A 27,018-nucleotide genomic window follows, 5' to 3' on the forward strand; every position below is an offset into this window, starting at 1 on the left:
AAGTGAACGATTCCTTGGATCCATTTGCTTAATTTGATCCCAGAGGTATTTGTTAAGTGTGTGTAAATATATTTAATGTGTAAATTTGTAAATATATTTAATTTGATTTGAAATGCTAATGTAAGATTTTTTAGATACTTTAGGTGATAATTTTCCTGGTGTTTGCAGAATTTTAAAAGACACCATAATAGAGTGGAAAAATCTCTGGTTAGAATACTGGTTTAATACCTTGACAAGACTTAAATTTCATTGCTTCAGTTACTTAGGTATAAAAATGAGATGAAGGGACTAGAGTAAGATGATATTTAATGACTATTCTAGCTTTAAAATTTTTTTTAAAGATTTTATTTATTTTAGAGAGAGAGAGAAGAGAGAATGAGTGGGGGGCGGAACAGAAGGAGAGGGACAAGCAGGCTCCATGCTGAGCACAGAGTCGGAGGTGGGGCTTGATCCAAGACCCTGAGATCTATGACCTGAGCTGAAATCAAGAGTCAGACACTTTAAACTACTGAGCCACCCAGGCACCCCTCTAGCTTTGCAATTTTTAAACCTAATCCTGTGGTTCTTTTGAGACTGGTATAAAAAAAAATACTATAACATTCTGTTACCTTTTTTGGGGGGCATAGAAATCAAATATTACTTTATTGTCAGAAGTGAGATATAGTCTATTCTGAAGAGAGATTTTGCATAAGAGAATCTAAAATATTTCATAAAATTTTGAAGTACCACCATTTGATCATCTTCAAAACAATTCTAATATGATTAATTGGCTAATTTTATCATAGTTTAAAGAGCTGGCATCCCCTTGAAGATCGAATGTTAAAATTGACTTTAAAAAAGTAAAACTATTCATCTCATAATGTTGCAGGTAGTTTTCAAACTTACTTTTGCAAAGTTTGCCTTAGTTGCTTTTAAGGGTCTTAATATGCTTTATCTTCCTACTTTTCCACTTTGCCAGCCTGACACAAAATGAAAGAGTTTATAGTACTTTAAAAGAAAAAAAATCAGTACTCATTAAATGTAGTTCATCTATTAATCCCCCATAAAACACATGGTCTCATGAAAACCAAATCAAATGAGGTTAAAAAGAAGAGGCTAAATGTAATAAAATTTGTTTAGTTCCAGTGCCAGAATTGCATAAGGTTCATATTTGGTTTTTATTAAAATCTTGAATTTTCCAAAATTGGGAATGCTTGTTCTTTATTTTTGGAGTGTGGGTGGTAGTACTGCCTTTTGTATTGGCTTTTTGGTTTTGGATATATGGATCAAGGCTTGATTTTTCAAGATCCCCTGCAGGGGATTTGGCCATGGCCCCAACTAGCAAGTGTTTTGACTTACTCTGTATCTGTGGTGCTCAACATTATTCTGTTGACCACAGTTGGAAAGCAAGAGAAGTGTATGACAGATGATACCCTTGGTTTCAATTTAAGTGTGGAGAAGAGTGAAACTTAAAAAAGTTATTATAAAACAATAAATGACAAAAATGACTAGTATATTGTTCTGTGTTGAGATTTGAATTTTTAAGCCTTGTAGGAGTTTAAGAGCGAAAAAATCAGGGGAGGTCATGTAGGGAAGGAACTCTTCAAGGCGTAAATAGGAATTGAGCTGGAGTAAATATATAAAGGTGTTTGGATTGTTGGAAGAGAAAGAGTATCCTTGTGGGATGAGTTACCTGGCCACAGGTAAGGAAGCAGAAGTAGCATGGAGGTGAAGAGAAGACTGTAATAGGCTGATGGTAGTGTGGCTGTTCATTTTGGGGGTAAAAGAAATTGGGTAGGACGTGTAAGATGAGAACCTTAAAGGGTAGACATAAGAGTGTGAACTTGATAATTTAAGAATTGCATAGGGAAGTTTCTGACTAAAAGAAAGCAGTGTTTTAAAGATTAGTTTGGCAGTGGTATGCACAATAAATTTAAGAAAAATACTTTATAGGTAGTACTTGTGAACCTGTGGGTTAGTTGGTTTCATAGGACCCAGAAATACTTCTTTCTGAAATCCTCTGAGCCTTATTTTTTTACCTAGGCTAAGGGAAAATATTAGTTTTTTTTAGTTTGTGGGTGGTTGTAACACATTGCACTGGATCTATTTTTGGGAAAGAGGCTATAAGAAAATATAAAAGTTTAGTTTTGTCAAAGAAACAATGTTAAATTAGGGATTTATGTTCCTGTCCAAGGGCTTGATGTCTTATTTTTAATAGAAATTACCACAAACCCCATATTTTCCTTATAATCGGTAGCATTTGTAAAAAATACAAAATCATTTTAACAGACTGACACAATAATCAATTATGTAAAGTTAAACTTAATATGACAGTATTTTAGTCTATATTGCATACTTTTGAGGTTTTTGTTTTTGTTGGGGCAATTTTTGCTTTTTTGTTACTGTAGTAAAATAGAAGGTAAGGATATAACTTTGCCAGGTTTATGAAATTCTAAAAGATTTTTTGGGGAATTGTTTACAGGTACCTTTGAGAATCCTTTGGGGTGACTTGGTCAGTTGGAAGTCTTAGAATCTGTTAGTTTGGCTATCTTATTGTAAATGCCTTTGCAACAAGGTTAAGTATTGGAGAGCGAATTATTGGGACTTATTTGGTTTTATAAGCAGAAAAGGTTTTGTTTTGTTTTGCTTTTTGCTTTTTTGGAACTTTCATTCCATTGAGAGGAGTAGCTGATTTATCTTAAACTCTTGTGATAATTTGATTGCCTTAGAGGGTAAAACTTGTACTTTGCTTCCAGGACACTGTTCTCTCCTGGTTTTTCCTCCCTCTTCTACTAGTCCCTCCTGCTTTGTCTCTTTTGTTGGATCCTTTTCCTCCATCTATCTGAATGTTGTTGACATGCTCTTCTCTTTCCTAGATGTCATCTAGTTATGAGATTTTAAATAACTCTGATTTTATATCTAGCTCTAGTTTCTTCCCTGTAATACAAACTTGTTTTTCTGATTATGTGCTCTACATTTTCACTTACTATATATCGAATAGACATCCACAACAGGTCATATGCAAAGCAGAACTTGTTTCCTCACTCCCTCTTTCCATCTCTTTCCAGTCTCGGTAAATGACACCACCCACCATTCACACAGTTGTTCAGGCTGCAGTTCTCCATGACTAATCATGATTTCCTTTTTAAATTTCTCCCCACATCCAATCCAGCAATTTGTATGAATACATCCTTTAAAATGTCATGAACCTGATGATTCCATAGCACCTTAACCACTGTCACTTTCGTTTGAACCATTATCTCTCAATTACTGCAGTGTTGCAGGTTGAGTTCTCTGAAAAGCAGACTTTGAGACAGCGTTTAGTGTGTAGAATATTAACTAGGAGGTACCCTTGGGGTGAATGTCTGTGAAGGGGCAGGGTAAGGATGCAAGATTGGGCCTATGGAGAAATAGAGCTACAATGCTGGCCCACTGACAGTGTTATTGGCCCCAGTGGGGAGTTCTGGAACAAAAATGAAGTGTCAGAGTTGTCCTGCTTTGGACCAAAGTTGTCAGGCCTTTATATCCCTATCTTAGGTATTGATAGATCACACTGGGAAAGGTAGGACATTGAGTGAATTGGTTCTCTGCAGCTGAGGTGATGCCTGAAAATACTGCCAGCCAAAGCCTCTCTGTTGATAGCACAGCACTGCTGGCAGCTAGAACAAGACCCTTCTTGAAGGGAGCTCTGGATGACATATCACTGTGTCCACCACAGACCACTCCTGTGCCACAAGACTCCACTTTTTCATAGACATTTGGGGAGCAGCTCCTCTGGCATTCCAATTGGGAGGAAAATTAGAAGGTTAGTGGCATGAACTATGGCTCCCACTATTGTGGCTGGTTTCAGGTTGCAACTGATACTCATTTCTCTAGTCTCTGTTTCCTTTCTCTATTCTCCATTCTGATACCCCCTTACCTTCAGCTAATGCCTCTGCTACTCTTGGTGGCTTTACTGGTTACCATACCCTTCTTAGGCCAGGGTTGCTATGCTTGTTTGTGTACTTTCAGAATTGGTCAAAAGAGTTCCAAGAGATCTCCATTAAGAGATCTGTGTGTCACAAATATTGTTCCTGCACCTATTACATAATAGCAGCCCTACCTCCTGATTAGATTCAGTTGCCTCTGCCAAAAAAATGGTCACTCCTCTTCTTGCTTTTACCCACTGGATCTAAGCAGCCAAAGTGCCCAGGCAGCACGTGTAGTTATAGTTTAATGGGACTCTTATTATATTCCCAGGTGAAGAGATCTTTGCCTTTGGGGATCAAGACCTTTAACCCTCTAGATCCCGAAATTGTAGGAATAGCAAGCACAGATTGAGAGTCATCATAAGCAGGATCACTTCTGCTTTTGTGCTTTGTTCTCAGACCCATGTTTTTCCTGTGGGAACACAGCATCATATAAAGGTTTTAAATTCAGAATATATACTGCATCTTGGAAAATAGTGCTCCATCTTTATAGTTATTGTCTCTGAACTGACACTTCAGCTGTGCCTTCAGCAGGCTGTTCCAGTGCTCTATGGAGTAGTAGCTTCTGGGTGGTGTAGTTTGTGATATGACCAGTAGATCCATGGTCACCTCCTTTGCTGTAAAATGGGTCCTTTGGGCTGATGTGATATGTGGGATCCAGTGCCACAGAAACAACACTCCCTCTGAGGAGAGGCATACCCAACTCAAATATTTCTATTCCTGTCAGAATGAATTACTCATCTAGAATGGAAAAGAACTAATGTAATCAACTTGCCACCACGTGGTTGGTTAGTCTACTTGAAGGATGTGGCTGTTTCAGGGGCTCAGAGTTGGTCTCTGTTACTGTTAGGCTAGATACTGAGCTTGGACAGTAACTGGATCAGCTTTGGTAGGAGAGTTCAAATGGTCTTGAAGCAAAACTGTAAATGTGTACCATTGTCAGTTCTATGTGACTGAATTGTCTGATCCTCTTTTTTAATAGGGATAGAAAATAACGTATTTGCCAAATCATTGGCCATATACCATGAGGCTGGGAGATACTACATCTGGCATGACAGGTGGAATGGGCTACTTTTTGGTTGATTTTGAGATAATCACCTTCCAGGATTTGTCTGGTTTCTATAGGACCAGACTAATGAATTAAATAAGAAAATTATGGGGAACATAACTCCAGCATTCTTTAAATAAGGGGTTGGCAACTTATAGCCCATGGGGTAGATGCCGGTTTTTAAAGTTTTATTGATATACAGCCATGCCCTTTTGTTTACTTATTGTCTATGGCTACATTTGTACTATGGCTACAGAGTTGAATGGTTGTAAAAAAAAGACTATATGGCTTATAGGCCTGAAATACTTATTGTCTGGCTCCTTAAGAAAAAAATTACTGATCCTTGTTTTAGAGCTTTAAGAGTGGCACCAAATTTTGCCATTCCACTTGATTTACTACATTGAGTAGAGGCAATTTCAGAGACTTCTTGGACTTCCCCACTATAAAAGCTCTTACTCTATAGACCAAGGACCCAATATGGGAGTTACATCCACCATCAAGTGTGTCTGTCACTGTTACATGTTTGCAGACCGGGGAAATGGCCAGTTGGGCTGATGGATCCATTGGATCTTGGCTAGGAATTTGGTTTATTACTTGGTTCCCATATGTCCTCACTCTCTTGAATCCATGATACTTGGAGTCAATCAAGTATCAGTATCACCTGGGACCTTGTATATAACAGACCTCAAAATGTTTGAGTGTTCCCCTTTCCCTAATGCACACTCAAGTAAATGGTCATAGCTCTTTGGGGAGGGGGGAGGAAGGAATAGTAGAATCATTACTGCATATATTTGCTAGCATATTGCAGAGTCCTCCCTTTCAGGAACCTGGCCTTTTCTTCAATAAATAGCTGGAAGTATATCATAGTACATCCTACAGGACCTTGATACAAGCTCTGGACTCTCACCACCTCTTTTGTACCTCATCTACAATTATTCTCCCCTTTGCTCTAGTCACACTGGCCTCTTGTCATTGCTCACATACTAAGTTTGTTTTCTGTACTTGGAGCATTGCTTTCCTACGTGGCTTATGCCTTAGCTGCGTTCAAAATATATTTTCTTAGAGAGGCCGTGCCCGATCACTTCTACCAAAATAAATACTTTAATCCATCACTCTGTATCCTCTTTAGTTTTCTTCATAGTTCTTATTTATCATGTATCTGTTCATTTGTCTCTCACTCCCTGTCATGACATCCATAGGGGCAGAGATTTTTCTCCTGCCTTGTTTACTGACTTTTGTAGAATAGTCAGTAACATGTAGTAGGCTCTCCATGAATATTTGTTGAATGAAGGAATATTGTATTTTGAGAAAATTGAAATATTTCATATGAAAAAAATGCTTATTTTTTACCATGTCAGTAATACCTGTGTTGATGTATAAATTTTTGGACATACATCATTTAGTAAAACTGTTACATGGAAATTAATGAACAGTGTAAATTTCAATGAAATTTAGTTGAAAATTGCAACTACTGAATAATAAATGAAATTAATAACACATGAGAACTATGATTATTAAGTATTTACATAGGTTTGCATGTGTAAAAAGTGACAGGGAAAAGGAGGAACATGATTACTATGTAAAGTTATTTATGGGAGTATTGTGGACTTTGGAAGAACTATTTCCTAAATTAATTTAGCCTCTTTTAAAGAAAAAGCTCTGGATTTTACCAGAAGTGAAAATTTGGACCTCAGAAATCAGATGAATCTGTGTGACCTTGGATTAAATAACTTTTTCGTATCACACAATTGCATAGGTATAAAATGAATCAATATTGATAAAACCTACCTCATAGACTTGTAAGTATTAAATGAGATTAAGTATGTAAAGATAAAAATTAGCTTTTCTCAACATTTCATCATTATTTAGGAGTATTTCATATGCTTGTCAGATTTTAAGTATCTAAGTAGCTCAGTTTCTGAAGTTCTAAGTAGCTCTAAACATAAATTCCTTTATCTTGAGTCAATGTTTCCCAATTTATATATGTAAATTAAGAACTGTTAGACATACATAAAACTTTTGTTTCAACAGAAATGAATTAGAGAAGAGGTATGATTATTTAAATGATGATATGTTTGCTAAATGAGTTAATTATATTTCAGAGGGCCAGTATTTTTCCTTTGCAGGATATCTAAATTATCCTTAGGACTTAATTCTCAAACATGTTAGCACATGGATAAACTGACTTTTTTTTTTTAAGTAGCTAACAATCTTGTTTATTTCTATGCCTTCATCTAATCAGATAGCTTTCCTATAATGGAAATCTTAGAGAAACTGGATTAATATGACTGCTATTTTTCAGTTATTTGACTACTATAAAAGAGACTTTTATAGGTAAAATGTAAAGTCTTTAAAAATTTTTTAATACCTATTTATATTGTTTTGTGTTACTGCTCGATGTTAATTTTTTTCTTTTAGCAATTAGTGATATTAACAGTCATAAAGGTTATATGGTTTTCTTATAAAATATGAACCAGTTTGAAAGTTGACATTGGATTCTATTTACAGATAGGCATGTGACAGTGTATCAGTTGTCTGATAAAATTATTGGTTGGTCATTTAATTAGAATGTTTATAAATATAAGTAGAAATTTTAAAAGACATGATCAGTGATGTGCATATGCCTTCGTGTGGCAGTTTTTACCTTTTTAGCTTCACCTATTATCCTTACCATCTAACTTTAGGTACAAGGAACTACTCGTAGTTTCCCATAGTTGCCATTCAGTTTTACATAGCAATAGAACAGAATGATTTAAATCTCAGCTCAGCTTGTGTTACCTTGGTTAAGTAATTAACCTCTCTTAACCTTTGTTTCCTCATTGTAAAGTGGGGGGTAAAATAGGACCTTCCTTACAGGTCTTATGAAGAGAGTAGTAAATGAGGTAATACGTGTAAAGTGTTTATGTGAGATGTTATTTTTGTTGGTACATATTCCTGTTCTTATCGTGATGGTTATTCTTAGTCTGACTGAAATTCATCCTCTCATTCCTCCTCTCACATCAGACTGGTGAATGATTCTCTCAAGTACCAGTGTGGTGGTGGTGGTGGTGATGATAAAAAAGAACAAGATTATTATCTGTTGGCCTTAATTGTCACCTCTCATGTTCCTCCAGATGTGGTCCTTGTCATCTAGTCCATCTGCTCAGTTCCCCTAATAGGCTAAGTTCTATCTACTCTTTCCCTAATGGTCGGGAAAAATATTTGTTCCATTATTGTCTGGCTGATTTTTCTTCTTTATTCTAGTCTCAGTTTAAGTGTTGGTCCTCAGAAAGTTTGCCTGATGTAATGCCTACTTCTTGCCAGTCTTCTACCCTTTCTATCTTCCTATCATGTCTGTTCCTGTTGTATAGTCTTAGATCCAGGACTTTTCTTTCGCTTACATTTATCACAGTTGTAACTAGTTATGTCTGTACTTGTTTAATGTTGGCCTCCTTACCTAGAAGATCATTTCTATGAGGCCTTGCAGGAACCCTGTCTATTGAATTAACATCTATATTCTTAGTGCCTACTACTATGCCCAGCACATAGCAGTTGCTCAGCAAAATTTGCTGAATTACTAAATACCGCATTTCTGTTGCCCAGCTACCTGTTGAGGTAATAACTTAGCAGTATTAATATTAAAGTTTGCACACATTCTTAGTTTTACTTATCACATACGATTGCATTCTTTATTTATAATTTTTCCCCTATTAGGCTGTGAGTTTCTTGAGGTTACAGTTTTTTAATATATCTTTTTATTCCAAAGCCTAACAGAGTGCTTGGCACTGGAAATTTTATTGTTCAGTGAATGTTTATCAATGAAAATATGTTTTTAAAATATGATTAACAAATGGAAAATTTTGCAGATACTAGAATTCAAACTGGAATCACCAGCAAATGCTACTAGTTTAAGTTACATGCTAAGAGGGCGGCAATATATGATACCCATTTGCATGAAAGAAGGTAGTATGAAAAATATGTAAATTAGTGTGTATTAGTTTAAAAAATTCATTGTCAGCTGATGGTGAATATTTGAATGTTTAGTTTCTTGATTGGGTCTTCTACTCTAATATTCTTTTTTTTTCATAATTAATGCTTTTTTCCTGAGAAAATTTAGAAAATTGTATCCTGCTTTTTTGTGAACATTTTTTCTCATTGCATTTAATTTTTTTCAGCATGATTTTAATAAGTACATAGTTTTCATCCTGTAAGTTTGTCATAATTTTTCAATAATTATTTTATTGAATATTTATGTAAACAGTTTTTAGGTATCATACATAACAGTGAACATTCTGCAAAAATTGTGTTCATATCTGCTTTTCCCGTAGAATTTTAAAAGTAGAATTACTGGGGTGCCTGGGTGGCTCAGTCGTTAAGCATCTGCCTTTGGCTCAGGTCATTGTCCCCGGGTCCTGGGATTGAGTCCCACATCGGGCTCCCTGCTCTGCGGGAAGCCTGCTTCTCCCTCTCCCACTCCCCCTGCTTGCGTTCCCTCTCTCTCTCTGTCTCTCTCTGTCAAATAAATAAATAAAATCTTAAAAAAAAATAAAAATAAAGTAGAATTACTGGATTAAAGGGTATGAGCATTCATAATACTGTTTATGTTATCAAATTTTTACTTGTTGTCCTCCAAAAATACTTACCTGTTAACGTTTCTAATAAAAATGAGTGTCTGAATTTCAGTTTACCCTCTCCTGTATTGCATATTATAATTACCAAAAAACCACTTTGTCAGTGTGTTCGAGGTTAAAAAAAAGTGATAATTTGACCTTATTTGATTGTTAGTGAGGCCACATATGTTTCCTGTTGTATGTCTTCTATAAATTGTGTCCTTTGCTCATTTTCCCAATGGGATGTTCTATCTAGTCATAATACTGTTCTAATATTTTAATATCCTAATTTTTATTAATTTGATTTTTTAAAATTAATAACCTTGTATATTTTAATAATAATGTGTTTAAATGGTAATTTAATTCCATTTTAAGCTCTCACATAGTAAAACCTGCTTCATTTTTGCAAGTAACATTAAGATATCTTCTATGAAACTTTTTTAAAGAACATTTATTTTGTAAACTAGGAGCCTTTTGTGGCAGATGAGTATATTGAACGACTTGTGTGGAGAACCCCAGGAGGAGGCTCTAGAGGGGGTCCTGAAGCTTTTGATCCCAAAAGGTGAAGTAAAAATGTTTTTTTCCCCATAGATCCAATCTAATATAAATTTGTGTTTGGAATAAAGGTGACTATTGAAATTCTTTCCAAACCCCTTTTACAGCCTGGGGTTTATTTTCTTTTATATTTCTTTTATTTTAGAGAAGGACTTTAACTGGTGTGAGGGGATTTTATTGTGTTGTAAGAATTTAATATTTTCTCCAATTAGTAATATACTAGAAAAGGTTGGTTATATCTCTAAAATAAAAACATGTTGAATATGTTGTTTTAAGTATAGTTGTAAATTAAAGGAACAGAAAGTCACTGTTCCCTGGAATGCACACTGTTATTTTTATATACTGTATAAAATTTTTATATCATATATATTAAAAATACATATTTTTTTATCTTTTTGACTATTTTCTATAAAATTGATTTCTATTCTGGAAGGTAGTAGATATTCTGGGTGAGGTTTTCATTCATGTCAAAGATAATCCCTAAGATGCTCTCGAGAAAATTAACATAATCATCCCTACCTTAAGGAACGCTTATTGATACTTTATTACAAGTGAACTGGCCGGTTCCTAATGATTAATCATAGATGGATTGATACATATTCTGATTTTCCTCTATTAGGTTATTAGAAGAATTTGTAAATCATATTCAGGAACTACAGATAATGGATGAAAGGATTCAAAGGAAAGTAGAGAAACTAGAGCAACAGTGTCAGAAAGAAGCCAAGGAATTTGCCAAGAAGGTGCAAGAGCTCCAGAAAAGCAATCAGGTAAGCAGTTAAGCTATCAATAGTTTACACAGGTTATCTTTATTTCCTTCCACCATTAAGTTCTTAAAAAACTCTAGTCAAATAATAGTAACTGTTGAGGTTTCTCAACTGTTCCCATCCCTGGGGAAAAATGTCAATGAACTGTTATCAGGCACTCTTAGCACTGACTTGCTGTTGATCAGTGGTTTGGGATCATGGCACTCCCTTCTTAGGTTGGAGTGGTATCCAGTACAGTCACAGTGGGCAAACTTTGAAGAATGACAATGTAGCAGACCTGCATTTTTAGGGGCTCATGATTAGCTTGGATAGTTAGGTAGTCATTTGTATTCTCATTAAGCATAAAACAGAGTAATACCAGAACAGCTGTTGCCTGGATCAGATTTTTCCCTAATCTTGGAAGTTTTACAGAAGTCATGGGGTATATACCCCTGTGAGAACTGTAGTATAACTATGGGGAGAGTGGATACAGAATTCTTCCTCAATCCATTTTGGAGTAAAATCAGTAGCCCACCCCTGGGATAAGTAGGCCAAACTTCTAAGCCATTCTTAAATCCTAAACTGAATCTGGAACCTGTGAAACCCTTTTACAGCCTGGGCCTGATCTGGGACTTGATTGCCCTTTGTAAGTATAGTTGATGGAGTCCTGTTTAGCATTGCTGCCTCCCAGGGGCTGTTCTTAGTGTTAGGCATTAGCAAACTGATTTCTGCTCAAATTTTATTTATTTGATTTCCTTCACTTAAGTACATATGGCTGTGAAAAAATACTTAATAAAGTCAGTAATTTACGTAAGATAGAAAATGTGTTTTTAAGTAGTCAAAGTGATAGATTCCAAATATTTATAATGCAGTTTTCTCTTGGTAAAAATAATAGTATTAATAGTTAATCTAACAAGCTTTGGAGATAGTCTGTTCTGCCACTTACTAGCTATATAATCTCAAACAAGTTAACTTCCCTGTGCCTCAGTTTTTTCCATCTATAAATTAGGTTGTTATAAGGATTAAATAAGTAAATATATGTAATATGCTTAGAACAGTGGCACAGAGGAAGTCCTTAGTGAATATTTGCAGCTCCCCCCTCCCTCACCTCTTAACTTAAAGTTAGAACAAAAGTGCCATACCATACTGAATTATCAGCAATTGTGTTATTGGCAATTCTAAGGCATTCATTATACATAATTTTCAAAAACCACAGGATAATCTGTGTACTCTGGAAAAAAGGGAAGAATATATTAGGAAGTATTGTACCTTTGCTTCAATTGAATAATTGTTATAGTCTTTTATGTTTTCAAAACTGGGCAAGAACCATCTTACCTTATTTCATTGCTCTTTGGATATTTAAAAATAAATGTTAAATGCTCTTTTTAATTAGTGCCTTTTATTTCTGACATTTTTGACTCAGTAGCAAGCAAATTGTTCCTATCACTGGTCCCTTTGATACTTAGTTCATTGATTTCAGAATCATTGTTTAGGACTAAATTATACTGGGAATATTGTTAAACAGGATACTATTTTATTGCTTAACAAATGTTCATGATAAAATATTACTTTAATAGTTAAAGGCATAAAAGTGTGCAACTTTGTTAAAAAGTTTTCAGATCATGCAGTGCTAATGGGCATAAATTGTTTCTGTAGTTTAGCTCACATATAACTTCTATGTTATCTTTAGTTACCTAAGTTAGAGAGTAGAGATGAGATTGGTGGTCTAGTTTTGATACGAATTCACTTATAAACTGGGTTCTCTGATTGTATTTTATGCTTATGCGCATTTTTCCCAGGTTGCCTTCCAACATTTCCAAGAACTAGATGAGCACATCAGCTACGTAGCAACCAAGGTCTGTCACCTTGGAGACCAGTTGGAAGGGGTAAACACACCTAGACAACGGGCAGTAGAGGCTCAGAAATTGATGAAATACTTTAATGAGTTTCTAGATGGAGAATTGAAATCTGACGTTTTTACAAATTCTGAAAAGGTGAGTACTGTCAGAAGGATAAAAGCACCTGCATCATTAATAACAATGCCCAAATTATGAACTATATTTATTACTTTCCAGTTATTACTTTCAAATCACCGAGTAGCTGACTTATTAAAACTTTTTATTGTTCTGAAGTGTGTTTAGTATACTTGCCTGCAGATTACTGATGAAGTTTATATATTCAGATTTTTAATTGCAGGATTGTCTGGAATTTTTGTTTATGAAATTATATGTGAAAATGCTGAGGTAACTGTGTTAATAAGTATTTCTTTTCCATTGTTGACTTTTAATATTAACAAAATTTAATAGTTATATTCCATTGGGTGAGGATATAGTCTGACCTAAATCACTGATAGGCAGAAGTATCTTTCTGCAAAAGGAATTCAGAGCTTCTAATTTCTGTTACTTGAAAAAGAGTGCTTATAAAGAATTCAAGCATAGTTTGGACTAAAGAGAATTGAAAAATCTGAATTGTTTATGTTAATCCTTTTCTTTGCATTAGTCACTTAATACTGGTACATGGTATTGGCTGTTCTCCAATCTTGAAAGGAGGCTATTTAGCTGACTTTCTTCCTCCCAGGGGGGAAAAATCAAAATGCACAAAAAAAAAAGACATTCGTATAGGTAGTATATGCATATGGTAACATTGTCCACTAATATATAAATACAGTCTCCCTGAATTATTCCGAGTTTACTCCATGGAATATTTTTGATAGTGGAAAGTTAAAAGTTCTGTATTGTTAAAGTTTACATTGAATTAAGCAACACATTTTTGTGAGTGGGAACTGTATAGGCTTATAGAATTTATAATTTTTAGAGAACTTTGAAAAAACAGTTACATATACATAATTCCTCTAAGGAAAAGATAGTATTTTAAATAATGAGTTTAAGCAATTATATTTATATTATAAAGTTGAACTGACAGAGTAACATTAAGATTATCATATTTAAACACTTGTTAAACAGTGGCAATATCTAGCTTTTATTAGATTTATGTGATTTTTAAGCATAAGAGTAAATACACATACATACAGACACACACCCCAATGCTTGAACAATGAACTTTTTCAGGATAGTTTTTATATTTACTAAATATAAACATATATTTATAATATAAAAGTATATATGCATATTATAAATATGTTTTAAATATGAAAAATTATATAATTTAACATTTATAACTTGGATTACCTTGGATTATACCTGTAGGATTATGTAATCTATTTATGCTGTTATAAACCAAATGCAGATATTATATCCAATGTGGGTTGTCCTATTTATTTGAATGCAGCTCCAGGCAGCCATTTAGGATCTAGGGAAAGAAAATATAACTGATCATACATATTTTTAATCCGATTTTTTATTACTTGCAATATTTTATATCATGAAATTAAGTTCTTTACACTTTTTTTAAACATTTCAATTATCCTCAGGTAGTTGTATAGTTCTTGGTATTACTGTTACCTCTTAAGTTTTGAGGTTTTAATTGAAAGAAAAAGTCTTCATATTGCTAGTTCATTCACTTGGTCACTTAGCTATCTGTAATTTTTGAGGTGCAAGTATAGACTAACAGCTTTTAAGTGAATTCCTCTTCTCCTTTGCTTCACTCTTCTCTATATTCCATTTTCTTTCATTTTGTGTTCCTTTGTTTTTTTAAGATTTAGTTGTTTGGGAGAGAGAAAGAGAGAGTGTGCACACATGTTGGGGGGGAGGGGCAGAGGGAGAAGCAGAGAATCTCAAGCAGACTCCCTGCTGAGCGCAGAGTGAGGAGCCCAATGTGGGGCTCGATCTGATGATGCTGAGATCATGATCTGAGCCAAAACTAAGTCAGACACGCAACAGACTGAGCCACCCAGGTGCCCTGTGTTCCCTTTCTCTTATATTTTATTCCTTTTTTCCCCCCGATCGTCTTTTCTCCCATGTCTTCCATAAGTTTTGGGTTACTGTTTGCTAATAGTGAATCATTATTTTTGGCTTGGTACTATTGCAGTTAATTACACTTAGGAACTCATATATGGTATTAGATTGCTAATTATCAGATAAACTTCTGGCTTTCTCAATTTCTACCTTCCCAAAGGAAAGAAGAGCCAGATCACCCACATAGCTAGGGAAGTGTATGATTGTGGAAGGAACTGAAATGGGATAAGATATCCACACATCTTCCTGCTCCATAGTCATTTTTGTTTTTTTAATCTTTGTTTTTTAGAATCTTTTAATTTTCTTCCCTAGAAAAGACCTATTTTATGTCCATATTATATATTTCCTCTTACCTCTGTTCTTACAAAATGTGTTAGTTGTTTTTGTCCCTAGAATCACACCTTATTGTGCTTCATGTAGATAATGCCTGATGACTCTGATTATCTTTAACACTGTTAGCATGGGCGGTCTCTCACCTCACTCTACATGTAAGCAAATTAGATTAGATTGTGGATTTGGCAATTTCTGTACTTACTGTTACAGTACATTTTAACTGATGGATGACTGTAAGAACTGTTGTGCTTTAAATGATTTTTACAAAATAATTACCTATAGAAGTTCAGTAAAATCAAGTGTTATTTGTTACTCTATTTCCACTACATTTAAGCAAAGTTTGCAAACAGCATACAATGGGGACTTCCATCTCTTAAAAGATAAGAACACATTCCTGATGGAAACAGAACTGGCTGTGGACCAGGCAAGTCTTTTCTGAAGGGGATATTGGTGAGGAGAAAAGGATGGATATTGCCAGTCCAACTAAATGGCCCATGTGCAGCAGGATTGAGTGAGTGATAACTGAAAATGACAGTGACATGCTGACTAGGAGAGAAGAGATAATGGAAACCGAAATGCTATATTCATTATTGTTTGACAACAGTGCTATCCTTTCTTTGGCCCTGCTGTTATCCACTGTTGCTTGCCAGACTTCACATGAGTACATAGTTAGAAAGATCTATAGTAATGTTTTTAGCTCTTCCTTCATGTTTTTAAGAGTCTCTTTATTTTTTAGGTAAAAGAAAGTGAATGATTATAAAATCAATTACTGAAGTATGACAAAATAAATCTCAGTACTTACGTGACATTTAAAGAAAGTGAATATTATATAACTCCCCTACACATTAGTAAGCGCAGTCACATATTTGCATTTTAAGAACTTTAGACCCTTGACCTTAGTCCTTTAGTTTTACAACTTAAGTACACACATTTTTGTACCATATTTCATTCAGGAGACTTCATATTAAATTCTATCTTTGCTTTTAGAACAAGTTTTATAAATATATTTATTAAATGACAGGTGTTTTTATTGTTTTATGCATTTAGCTTAAAGTGAGATACATGCAGCAATATAATCTGAATTATTTTCATATATCTTATTTGTCTTTTTTGGGTACATAAACCAGAAGAGATACTACTTTTCAGCAAGCAATGACTTGAATTTTTTCCAAGTAAATTTGATCTGCAGGTTTCATTGGGAAGGGACTGTGGTATTATAAAACCGCAGAATTTCAATATCAGAAAGACAAATGTTTATGTTTTATTGACTCATTATTAGTGATATCCCAGATGTCTTTCTGTTGCTTGAAAGGTTTTATTTTTGTGGATTTTAAAAGAAAATTGTTGGAGTGAGGGTCTGTGGGCTATTTTCAAGTATAAAAATATTTTTGATATACATAAGGGCTTTTTTAAAAATTATTGCTTTCAATTTTTTTTGAATAGATAAAGGAAGCAGCAGACATCATTCAGAAGTTGCACCTAATTGCCCAGGAGTTACCTTTTGACAGGCAAGTTTATTTCTCAAGACCTAATTTTGATATGTGCTATAATTTATAGATAAAGTTGTATTTTTCCCTGTATGGTTTTGCTTATTCAACAAGAATTTATTGAGTACCCCCTTTGTACAACTCATAGTATATAATAGTTAATTGAAAAAATATGGTCTCTTAATACCTACATTTAATGATATACCTTGAAATACTTTCAGTCCTTTATCTTTCTTCTGAAAAGAAATTGCTGAAGGAGAATTTTGAAATTTACTAACGTGATACTTTGAATTTTCATTTTTTGGACTTTGATAACCTAGGTGGGAGAGGACAGGGAAAGTTTAAACATTGGGTCATTCAGCTGTTTTTTCTTATATCTAGATGAGAATTCTTAAACTTTTGGGGTTTTAGACACCTTTGAAAAGCTGATGAAAGCTATAAAGTTTCTTCAAATAACTCAGATACACACAGATTATTATTTGCAACTTCATGGAATTTTAGACTCTTAGCCTATCCACAGACTCCTCCCTAGGGACATCAGGTTAAGAAACCTTGCTTTAGATGCAAGGCCCTAGGGCCATTGCTAAGTCAGGTATTAATGGTTTCATTTTAAAAGAAACTTTATGGAGAAGGAGATTTTTTTTTCATGATTTCCTTTAGTCCGTAGAATGTCAGACTTTTTAATAAAATCTTGGTAATAGTAGTTTCCTCATATGAATGTGTGAAAAAAATAAGTCTTCATGTAACAGACAATATATCTGTTACTACTTTTGGCAGTACTTGGGGATTCTTGGGTACAGGTAGAATATAAATGTATTGCTGTACTTAAAGCTTGTGATACAAATGTAGGGTGAGAATGAATTCCTTACCCCCAAAATATATCTTATTTTATCCCAACTCTGAATCATCATATAGGATTAGCAGTGATGGCCATGTCATTTAGCGATTGCTAATAATAACCTCATATTTTCCCAGCACTGTGAATCATGATTTTTTAAATGAATAGTTCTGTTTTATTTATTAAAATTGTATTTTACTAAGGTCAGAAAGATATTCTCATATGTTTTATAAAGAAGCATTAGTCATTAAAACATAGTTAAATGGGAAAAAATCTTTTGTTATATTACTGCAATTTATTGAAGAGATTTAGCTCATAATTTGTGTTAAAATATACTTTGAGGGGTGCCTGGGTGGCTCAGTCAGTTAAGTGTCTGCCTTCGGCTCAGGTCATGATCCCAGGGTCCCAGGATTGAGCCCGTGTCAGGCTCCCTGCTTGGCAGGGAGTCTGCTTCTCCCTCTGCCCCTCTACTGCTCACTCTCTCTCAAATAAATAAATAAAATCTTTAAAATATATATATATACTTTGAAATAAATTAGAAAAGAAATGGGATCTTCAAAATATAAATATTTTAGTATATTGCTTTATCCTCACCAAGAACTATCATACCCATCTCCTTGATTGATTGATTGATTTTTAAAGTTTATTTAAGTAATCTCTACACCCAACATGGGGCTTGAACTCCCAACCCAGAGATCAAGAGCTTCATGCCATAGTGACTGAGCCAGCCAGGTGCTTCATGAGTAATGATTTTTAAAGTCACCAGAAAAACCTCTCTTTATCTCATTTCAGAGTTGGACCATTTACTTAAGTGGGTAAAATGTGTGGCTCACAATAGGTGCTTGATAATTATTGGATAATCTCTCCATCCTATTCTACATATACACATCTTCTTTCACTTCTCAGTTACATACATCTCTTACAGTTTTGTTTTAGCCTCTCTCCTGAGCCTTGGAATTGAATATATATCCTAATTAGATTTAATTTTTTCAGAAAGATCACATGGCCTTACATGCACTCTCTAATCTACCATCACGTTGATATATCAATTTTGTATAACTCTCTAAGTTTTTATTACCTTCTTTATCTGTCTATGCCATCTCTTTGCCAGCCACCTTCCTCTCTCCAAACTGATTGCATAGGATCTCTCAACATTAATTTTCCGTGATGTACTTTCTTCCTTGATATTTAAGATTTTAAAAATTTCTAGTGTATGGTAGTATGTGATATTTTAGTTTCTGAATTTGCAAAGATTGAATGATTAGTCTGTAAGACACGTTGCTGGGTCCTTTTTATGACTTCTCTTTTATTTTTCATATACTTATTTTATCATTCTTTTTCGTTTAAATAACAGTAATGGAATTTTGTATGAAAAAATCCCAACAGAAGGGGCAAATAGACAAGTATCAAGGAATTTAAAATGTTAGTGAATGTGTTGAGACAACAGCTCAGTGTTGGGGCTGGTGGAGTTGTCAGTGCCTCATATAGAACTTCTCCCTCTTTAAGAAGTTATTGTTATTCAATGTGAATTTCATAAATGAAAACCAGCTACCCCATCTGAATTGTCCAAATTCAGTTTTGTTACCTGGCCTGCTTATTGTCAGTACTCTTTCCCTTCTGGCTGGCTGGCTTTCTTCCTTTCTTTCCTTTCTTCTCTTTCTTTTTTTTTCTTCCCTCCCTTTCTTCCTTCCTTCCTTATGATTACCTTTAGTACAAAGGGTTCCCTTATACCCCCCAGACTCTTTTTCCGCTTTTATTAACATCTTAGATTACTATGGTACATTTGTCACTACTAATGAATCTTATCATTAATTCTTATCTTTCAGGTTTTCAGAAGTAAAATCCAAAATTGCAAGTAAGTTTTTAATAGTATTTAAATAGTATTTAAAAGTATTTAAAATAGTATTAGTTTTGAATAGATGATAAAAATACTTATGTAAAAGAAAAAAAATAGTAAAAGGAGAGATAGTGGGAACAATGTCATCCTCCCACCCCATCCCTGAGTTTGATTCCTCTTCCTTGAAACAGTCATTACCAGTTTCTTGGGTATTCTTCTAGAGTATGCTCTGGATATATAAGCATAGGACATAAATCACACATATATATATACACACACACACACATATCTATATCTATATGTATCTATATCTATATATAGAGAGAATTTAGTTCTACTCTCCCCAGTTATTTTAAAATAATTGGCTAGCATATACCATGTGTTTTTAATTTAATGATACATCTTGGAGATTGTTTTATATCCATACATGTATCTCTAAAATAGGTTCTTTTTCTTAAAAGCCAAGCTCATATGAGCATTTTGGTACCTATATGACTCCTTACATGATTAGTTTTATTCTTTCCAATCTTTGGATTATATTTTAAATAGGTCAGTCTAGGTCTCTGGAAAAGCCACTATATTTGCAGGCCCCCATGGTAACCTGAGTCACGTTTGGGATGCCACTGCATAGAAAGTTCAAAGAGCCACCTGTTTTCCCAGAAGTGTTATCATAATGACATAGATAGTTGGACTTCCTGGCACTGTTTTTGATTACTATAGATTAGTCCAAAGTCAGGTTTTCATTCAGAACATTAGTAGCCTCAATAATGTAGTGAATCAGACACCATATATTATCTTAAGGTGAGATTTGGTGTTGAATCCACCATTGTTCATGGTAAAGACATCTGATCTCTAGTAAGGAGTTTTATAGTCCCCTTCACCCTTTCTGTAGCTTTAGGTTTAAGATTTTTTCCTATCTCATACTATCAGAAATGACATCTAGAGGTTTATCTCAGTCATCTGCTTTTTTAAGTAACAGTGGTAAATGGTAATCAGACCATGGGGGTTCAGCTGTTTACTGGTTGGGAAGATTTTCTTGTCTTGAAAATATAGATTTATATATCATATATTATAAGGGCTAGATTCACTGCCTGTAATCTAATATTGTATTTGTAAGTCCTTAAAAAGAAAGCTAGATCCATAGTCATTATATTTGTAAATAATTCATATGTTTGTAAATAACTTGGATACCTTGAATGTCTCATTATAGATGAATGACTTTCTTTTTATGTTTAGGTAAATATCATGATTTAGAATGCCAACTGATTCAGGAGTTTACTAGTGCTCAAAGAAGAGGTGAAATCTCCAGAATGAGAGAAGTAGCAGCAGTTTTGCTTCATTTTAAGGTAAATAGTAATAAAAACAAAGTTTAGTTTTCAATATTGTGGAGATTATATAAATTCTATATAGGATAGTCTCTGATTTTATTATAGTTGTGTGACTATATCACAGTGATAATTTTTATTGTTTTGAACAATTTGAATATACATTTCACATCTCCATAAATGTTAAATTTTAGGTATTTAATATTTTATATTCAATAATATTAATATTTTATCAGTTAATTTTTATATAGGTTGACATAGAAAAATCATACTATCTTCTTGTTTTTTAAATTATTTTTTCAGTCAAACATGTACAAAATAGGTCATAAGCAAGAAGATTTAGCCTTAAATATCTGGTAGGATGTAGGAACGAGAGAGTAGATGGAATGTAACTAGTAAAAGATTTAAATTAAATTCAGAGGATCTCAGGTGGTAATACAAAGGAATATTGTCTTCTGGGAATTTGAATTAGGGAAAGAATCCCTGTATGGCATTGTATTTCTACAAAGAAGGTACTTAAAGAAATAGGGTTTGCTTAGTTTCAGACCACGATGCTATGAAACCAAAGTCAACCAGAAGAAAACAAATACATGGAAGGTAAAGAACATCCTACTAAAGAATGAATGGATCAACCAGGAAATTGAAGAATTAAAAAAATACATGGAAGCAAAGGAAAATGAAAACATGACAGTCCAAAACCTTTGGGATGCAGCAAAAGTGGTCCTAGGAGGGAAGTATATAGCTATACAGGCCTTCCTCAAGAAGCAAGAAAAGTCTCAAATACACACCCTAACTTTACACCTAAAGGAGCTGAAAAAAGAATAGCAAATGAAGCCTAACTCCAACAGGAGAAGGGAAATAATAAGGATTAGAGCAGAAATAAATTATATAGAAGTAAAAAAAAAAAAAAACAGTAGAACAGATCAACAAAACTAGGAGCTGGTTCTTTGAAAGAATTAACAAAATTGATAAACCCCTAGCCAGACTTATCAAAAAGAAAAGAGAAAGGACCCAAATAAATAAAATCATGAATGAACGAGGAGAGATCACAACGAAAAAACGATAGAAATACAATTGTAAGAGAATATTATGAGCTATTATATGCCAACAAATTTGGCAATCTGGAAGAAATGGATAAATTCCTAGAAACATATAAACTACTAAAACTAAAACATGAAGAAACTGAAAACCTGAATAGACCCATAACCAGCAAAGAAATTGAATCAGTAGTTAAAAATCTCCCAACAAATGAGTCCAGGGCCAGGTGGCTTCCCAGGATAATTCTCCAACATTTAAAGAAGAATAAATAGCTATTCTTCTGAAACTGTTCCAAAAAATAAAAATGGAAGGAAAACTTCCAAACCTATTCTGTGAGGCCAGCATTACCTTGATCCCAAAACCAGACAAAGACCCCCACTAAAAAGGAGAATTACAGACCAATATCCCTGGTGAATGTGGATGTAGAAATTCTCAACAAGAATGATACTAGCTAATAGAATCCAATAGTCCATTATAAGGATTATTCACCACCACCAAGTGGGATTTATTCCTGGGCTGTAGGGGTGGTTCAGTATCTGCAAATCAATCATTGTGATACACCACATTAATAAAAGAAAGGATAAGAGCCATATGATCTTCTCAATAGATGGAGAAAAAGCATTTGACAAAATACAGCATCTTTTCTTGACAAAACCCTCAAGAAAGTAGGAATAGATGGAACATACCTAAACATAATAAAGGCCATATATAAAAGACCCACAGCTACTATCATCCTCAATGGGGAAAAACTGAGAACTTCTCCCCTAAGGTCAGGAACACGACAAGGGATGTGCACCACTGCTGTTGAACATAGCATTGGAAGTCCTAGCCTCTGCAATCAGACAACAAAAAAAAAAAGGCATCCAAATCAGCAAGGAAGAAGTCAGGCTCACACTTCACAGATGACATGATACTCTGTAGAAAACCTGAAAAGACTCCTCCAAAAAACTGCTACAGCTGATACAGAAATACAGCAGTGTCACAGGAAATAAAACTACAAAGAAGTCTGTTGCATTTCTATACACCAGTAATGAAGCAGCAAAAAGAGAAGTCAAGGAATTGATGCTATTTACAATTGCACCTAGAACCATAAGATACCTAGGAACAATCCAACCAAAGAGGTAAAAGATCTGTACTCTGAAAACTATAGAACACTTGTGAAAGAAATTGAGGAAGACACAAAGAAATGGAAAAACATTCTATGCTCATGGTTTGGAAGAATAAGCATTGTTAAAATGTCTGTACTACCCAAAGCAATCTGCACATTCAGTGCAATCCCTATCAAAATAACACCAGCATTTTTCACAGAGCTGGAACAAACAATCCTAAAATTTGTATGAAACCAGAAAAGACCCCAAATAGCCAAAGGAATGTTGAAAAAGAAAACCAAAGCTGGTGGCATCACAAGCTATATTACAAAGCTGTCATCATCAAGACAGTCTGCTACTGACACAGAAACACATAGATCAATGGAACAGAATAGAGAACCCAGAAATGGACCTACAACTCTGTGGTCAACTAATCTTTGACAAAACAGGAAAGAATATCCAGTGGAAAAAAGACAGTCTCTTCAACAAATGGTGTTGGGAAAATTGGACAGCCACATGCAGAAGAATGAAACTGGACCACTTTCTTACACCATACACAAAAAAATTCAAAATGGATGAAAGACCTAAATGTGAGACAGGAATCCATCAAAATCCTAGAGGAGAACACAGGCAGCAATCTCCTTGACCTCAGACGCAGCAACTTCTTATTAAATACGTCTCCAGAGGCAAGGGAAATAAAAACAAAAATGAACTATTGGGACTTCAAGATAAGCTTCTGCACAGCAAAGGAAACAGTCAACAAAACTAAAAGGCAATGAATGGAGGGCACCTGGGTGGCTCAGTCGTTGAGCGTCTGCCTTCGGCTCAGGTCATGATCCCAGGGTCCTGGGATAGAGTCCCGCATCAGGCTCCCTGCTTGGCAGGAGGCCAGCTTCTCCCTCTCCCACTCCCCCTGCTTGTGTTCCTGCTCTCACTGTCTCTCTCTCTGTCAAATAAATAAACAAAATCTTTAAAAAAAAAAAAAAAAGGCAATGAATGGAATGGGAGAAGATATTTGCAAATGACATATCTTATAAAGGGCTAGTATCCAAAATCTGTAAAGAACTTACCAAACTCAACACCAAAAAAACCCCCCAAAAAATCCAGTCAAGAAATGGGCAGAAGACATGAACAGACATTTCTCCAGAGAAAACATACAAATGGCTAGGAGACACATAAAAAACGCTCTACATCACTGGGCATCAGGGAAATACAAATCAAAACCACAATGAGATACCACTTCAAACCAGTTAGAATGGCTAAGATTAACAAGTCAGGAAACAACAGATGTTGGTGAGGATGTGGAGAAAGGGACACCGTTGGTGGGAATGCACACGGGTGCAGCCACTCTGGAAACGGTATGGAGGTTCCTCAGAAAGTTAAAAATAGAACTACCCTATGATTGGGCAATTGCACTACTAGGTATTTACCCAAAGAATACAAAAACACTGATTCAAAGGGGCACGTGCACCTCGAGGTTGATAGCAACAATGTCCACAATAGCCAAAATATGGAAAGAGCCCAGATGTCATCGACTGATGAATGGATCAAAGATGTGGTGTATGGTGTATATATACAATGGAATATTATTCAGGCATCAAAAAGAATGAAACCTTGTCATTTGCAGTGATGTGGTTGGGACTAGAGTGTATTATGCTAAGCAAAATAAGTCAGGCAGAAAAAGACAAATACCATATGATTTCACTCATGTGGAATTTAAGGAACAAAACAGATGACATAGGGGAAGGGAAGGAAAAATAAGATAAAAACAGAGGGAGGCAAACCGTAAGAAACTTTTTTTTTTAGATTTTATTTATTTGATAGAGAGCGCACAAGCGGAGAGCTGCAGAGGGAGAGGGAGAAGCAGGCTCCCCACTGAGCAGGGACCCCAACATCGGGCTTGATCCCAGGACTCTGGGATTATGACTTGAGCTGAAGGCATATGCTTAACCGACTGACCCCCCAGGCACCCCAAGAAACTCTTAAGTATAGGGATCAAACAGGGTTGCTGGAGGGGAGGGGGATGGGTTAATGGGCGATGGGCATTAAGGAGGGCACTTGTTGTAATGAACACTGGGTGTTACATGCAAGTGATGAATCACTAAATTTCTACCACTGAAACCAGTAATATGATATATGTTAACTAATTTAAATAAAATCTAAAAGAAAAAAAGAACAAATACACACAAAAATATATATAAAAAATCTGTTTCTTTATATTTGTATCTGAGTAGGGAAATAGAAGTTATTTTTTAGACTTTTCATTTAAGTAAAATATCTGCATGAGTATTAAGAATGGCTCTTAAGACGATTGTATACTTTGCATTGCTTACTTGTTTTTATGTATGATTTGTTAATGAATACAAATCATTAAAGAGAGCTTAATATGACAAATTATTTTTTTAAATATGTTCTGCTAAAATAGATTGAATTTTAAAAGTAAATTTCCAGAATGCCAGTTAAGTACAGCTCTGTTCAGATTCTTGCAGGGGAACACAAATGCTTTGAATTCAAGAGAGTAAAGAAGGAAATACATACATGTGTATACATGTATATACATACGTATACTTATGTATGTATATATATATAAGCCTTTTTTCAAGATTGTGAATCTGTGTGTGTGTGGGAGCATGCACACAAATACATGATTTAGAGTTGAAGGAGATGGCTAGGTGATCATAGGGCAAAATGACTGCACAGAAGTCATACCTCAGGGTTCTTCTTTCATTCTAAAGTCCTGCAAGGATATGAACCAGGTGATCAATTTCATAGAAAGCAACTGGGAGAAATACTATATTATTAGTTTTCTACTATTAATTTTATTTAAGTCCAATAACTATTACTATTGGTGATTCATTAGATATAGCTTTATATCTAATGAATATATATATATAGCTATGTCTGTGTCACATAGACATAGCTTTATTACATATAAGAACTTTTTTATTGAGATTATTACTGTTATAATTATTGTTGTTAAACCAGAACTGTGATGATGTATTTCTTTCTTCTTCGTAGGGTTATTCCCATTGTGTTGATGTTTATATAAAGCAGTGCCAGGAGGTAACATAATAGTATACTTTATTGGATTTTATTTTATTTTATGCTAATTTGTGTTTTTAAAACCATTTAAAAATTATATATTCACTATGTAAAATGCCTCTGTTTAGGGTGCTTACTTGAGAAATGATATATTTGAAGATGCAGCGATACTCTGCCAACGAGTGAACAAACAAGTTGGAGATATCTTTAGCAATCCAGAAACAGTACTGGCTAAACTTATTCAAAATGTATTTGAAGTCAAACTACAGGTAATTTTAAACTGACTAAATAGTTCTTAAGGCAATATGTGATTTTTTTCCTCTGTTTTAAAAGTTTTTTAAAAATTTAGTTTATTCATGTAATGCCCTTTGGGATAGTAATCTATTCAGTGAAGGGGAAAGGAATGACAGTATCATGCTTTTGTAAAAAATATTGTTCATCAAGAAAAAAGGTGCTAATCATAATCACTGAGTATCATCAGAGCATGTTTGAAATTTATTCCAGCAGCAGTAGTAGTTATAACAGGTTGTAGAGGGGAAACCTCAGATTTTTATTTTTATTGGGTCCTCACTTTGACCAATAGATGGCATTTGTGAAATTGGGTAAGAATTACAAGTGCAATCTGTAGAATTTTTTATAATATGTACTAACATGAAAAGAAAAAACACAGTAATTTAATTTACAACCTTGACTCCCATAGCACTGTACATTAAAGCAACATTTCCTAAACTATGTTTACTACCGGATTAAGCAACATTAAAGAAGTGTTTGTTTTTAAAACACAATTCAGGACTCTTAATATCCTTTAACAGCACTAATACGTATTGTGATTCTCTGAAAACAGGAGTCTAAAATTTTAGAGTAATGCCTGTTAATGTCTCAAGGGACACTAGGGTTACCCAGGCCACAGTTTGGGAAATGCTATTTCTTAAGGAATTGACTATATCAGTATAGCCTCAGGTTTTGTTTTTTAAATGTACTTTATGAGGCAAGATAGGCCAGTTTCAAAAGAAATTTTGAAATTCTTAATACTTATTCCTAAGAGTGCTATAGATGAACAGGTAAATATGAGAAGCATTAAAAATTAAAAACCTGTGTTCTTATTTTTTTATATTGGTATATTTTCTGTGCATTGCCTTTTCCATTGTATTTTAATCAGAACAATTCAAGAATGTGGAATAATTTTAGAGAAAAATATATAATTTAATATTTACTTAATTGATAAAATGTTGAC

At 34.4% G+C, this 27,018-nt stretch overlaps 1 protein-coding gene across 2 annotated transcripts in view; it reads left to right on the forward strand.

Moving 5' to 3' along the window:
- EXOC5 (exocyst complex component 5) overlaps positions 1–27,018 on the forward strand; it is a 56,677-nt gene that overhangs the window by 7,927 nt on the left and 21,732 nt on the right. For both annotated transcript variants that reach the window (XM_006742755.3, XM_081830463.1), the window contains exons 2-9: positions 10,052–10,146; positions 10,759–10,906; positions 12,682–12,876; positions 16,573–16,637; positions 19,281–19,309; positions 20,528–20,637; positions 25,761–25,805; positions 25,913–26,053. In XM_006742755.3, coding sequence (XP_006742818.1) covers positions 10,052–10,146; positions 10,759–10,906; positions 12,682–12,876; positions 16,573–16,637; positions 19,281–19,309; positions 20,528–20,637; positions 25,761–25,805; positions 25,913–26,053 — 828 coding nt within the window. The remainder of the gene's footprint in view (positions 1–10,051; positions 10,147–10,758; positions 10,907–12,681; positions 12,877–16,572; positions 16,638–19,280; positions 19,310–20,527; positions 20,638–25,760; positions 25,806–25,912; positions 26,054–27,018) is intronic.

The sequence above is a fragment of the Leptonychotes weddellii genome, chromosome 9, assembly GCF_054177405.1.
Source record: "Leptonychotes weddellii isolate Sample4059 chromosome 9, ASM5417740v2, whole genome shotgun sequence".
Lineage (NCBI taxonomy): Eukaryota > Metazoa > Chordata > Mammalia > Carnivora > Phocidae > Leptonychotes > Leptonychotes weddellii.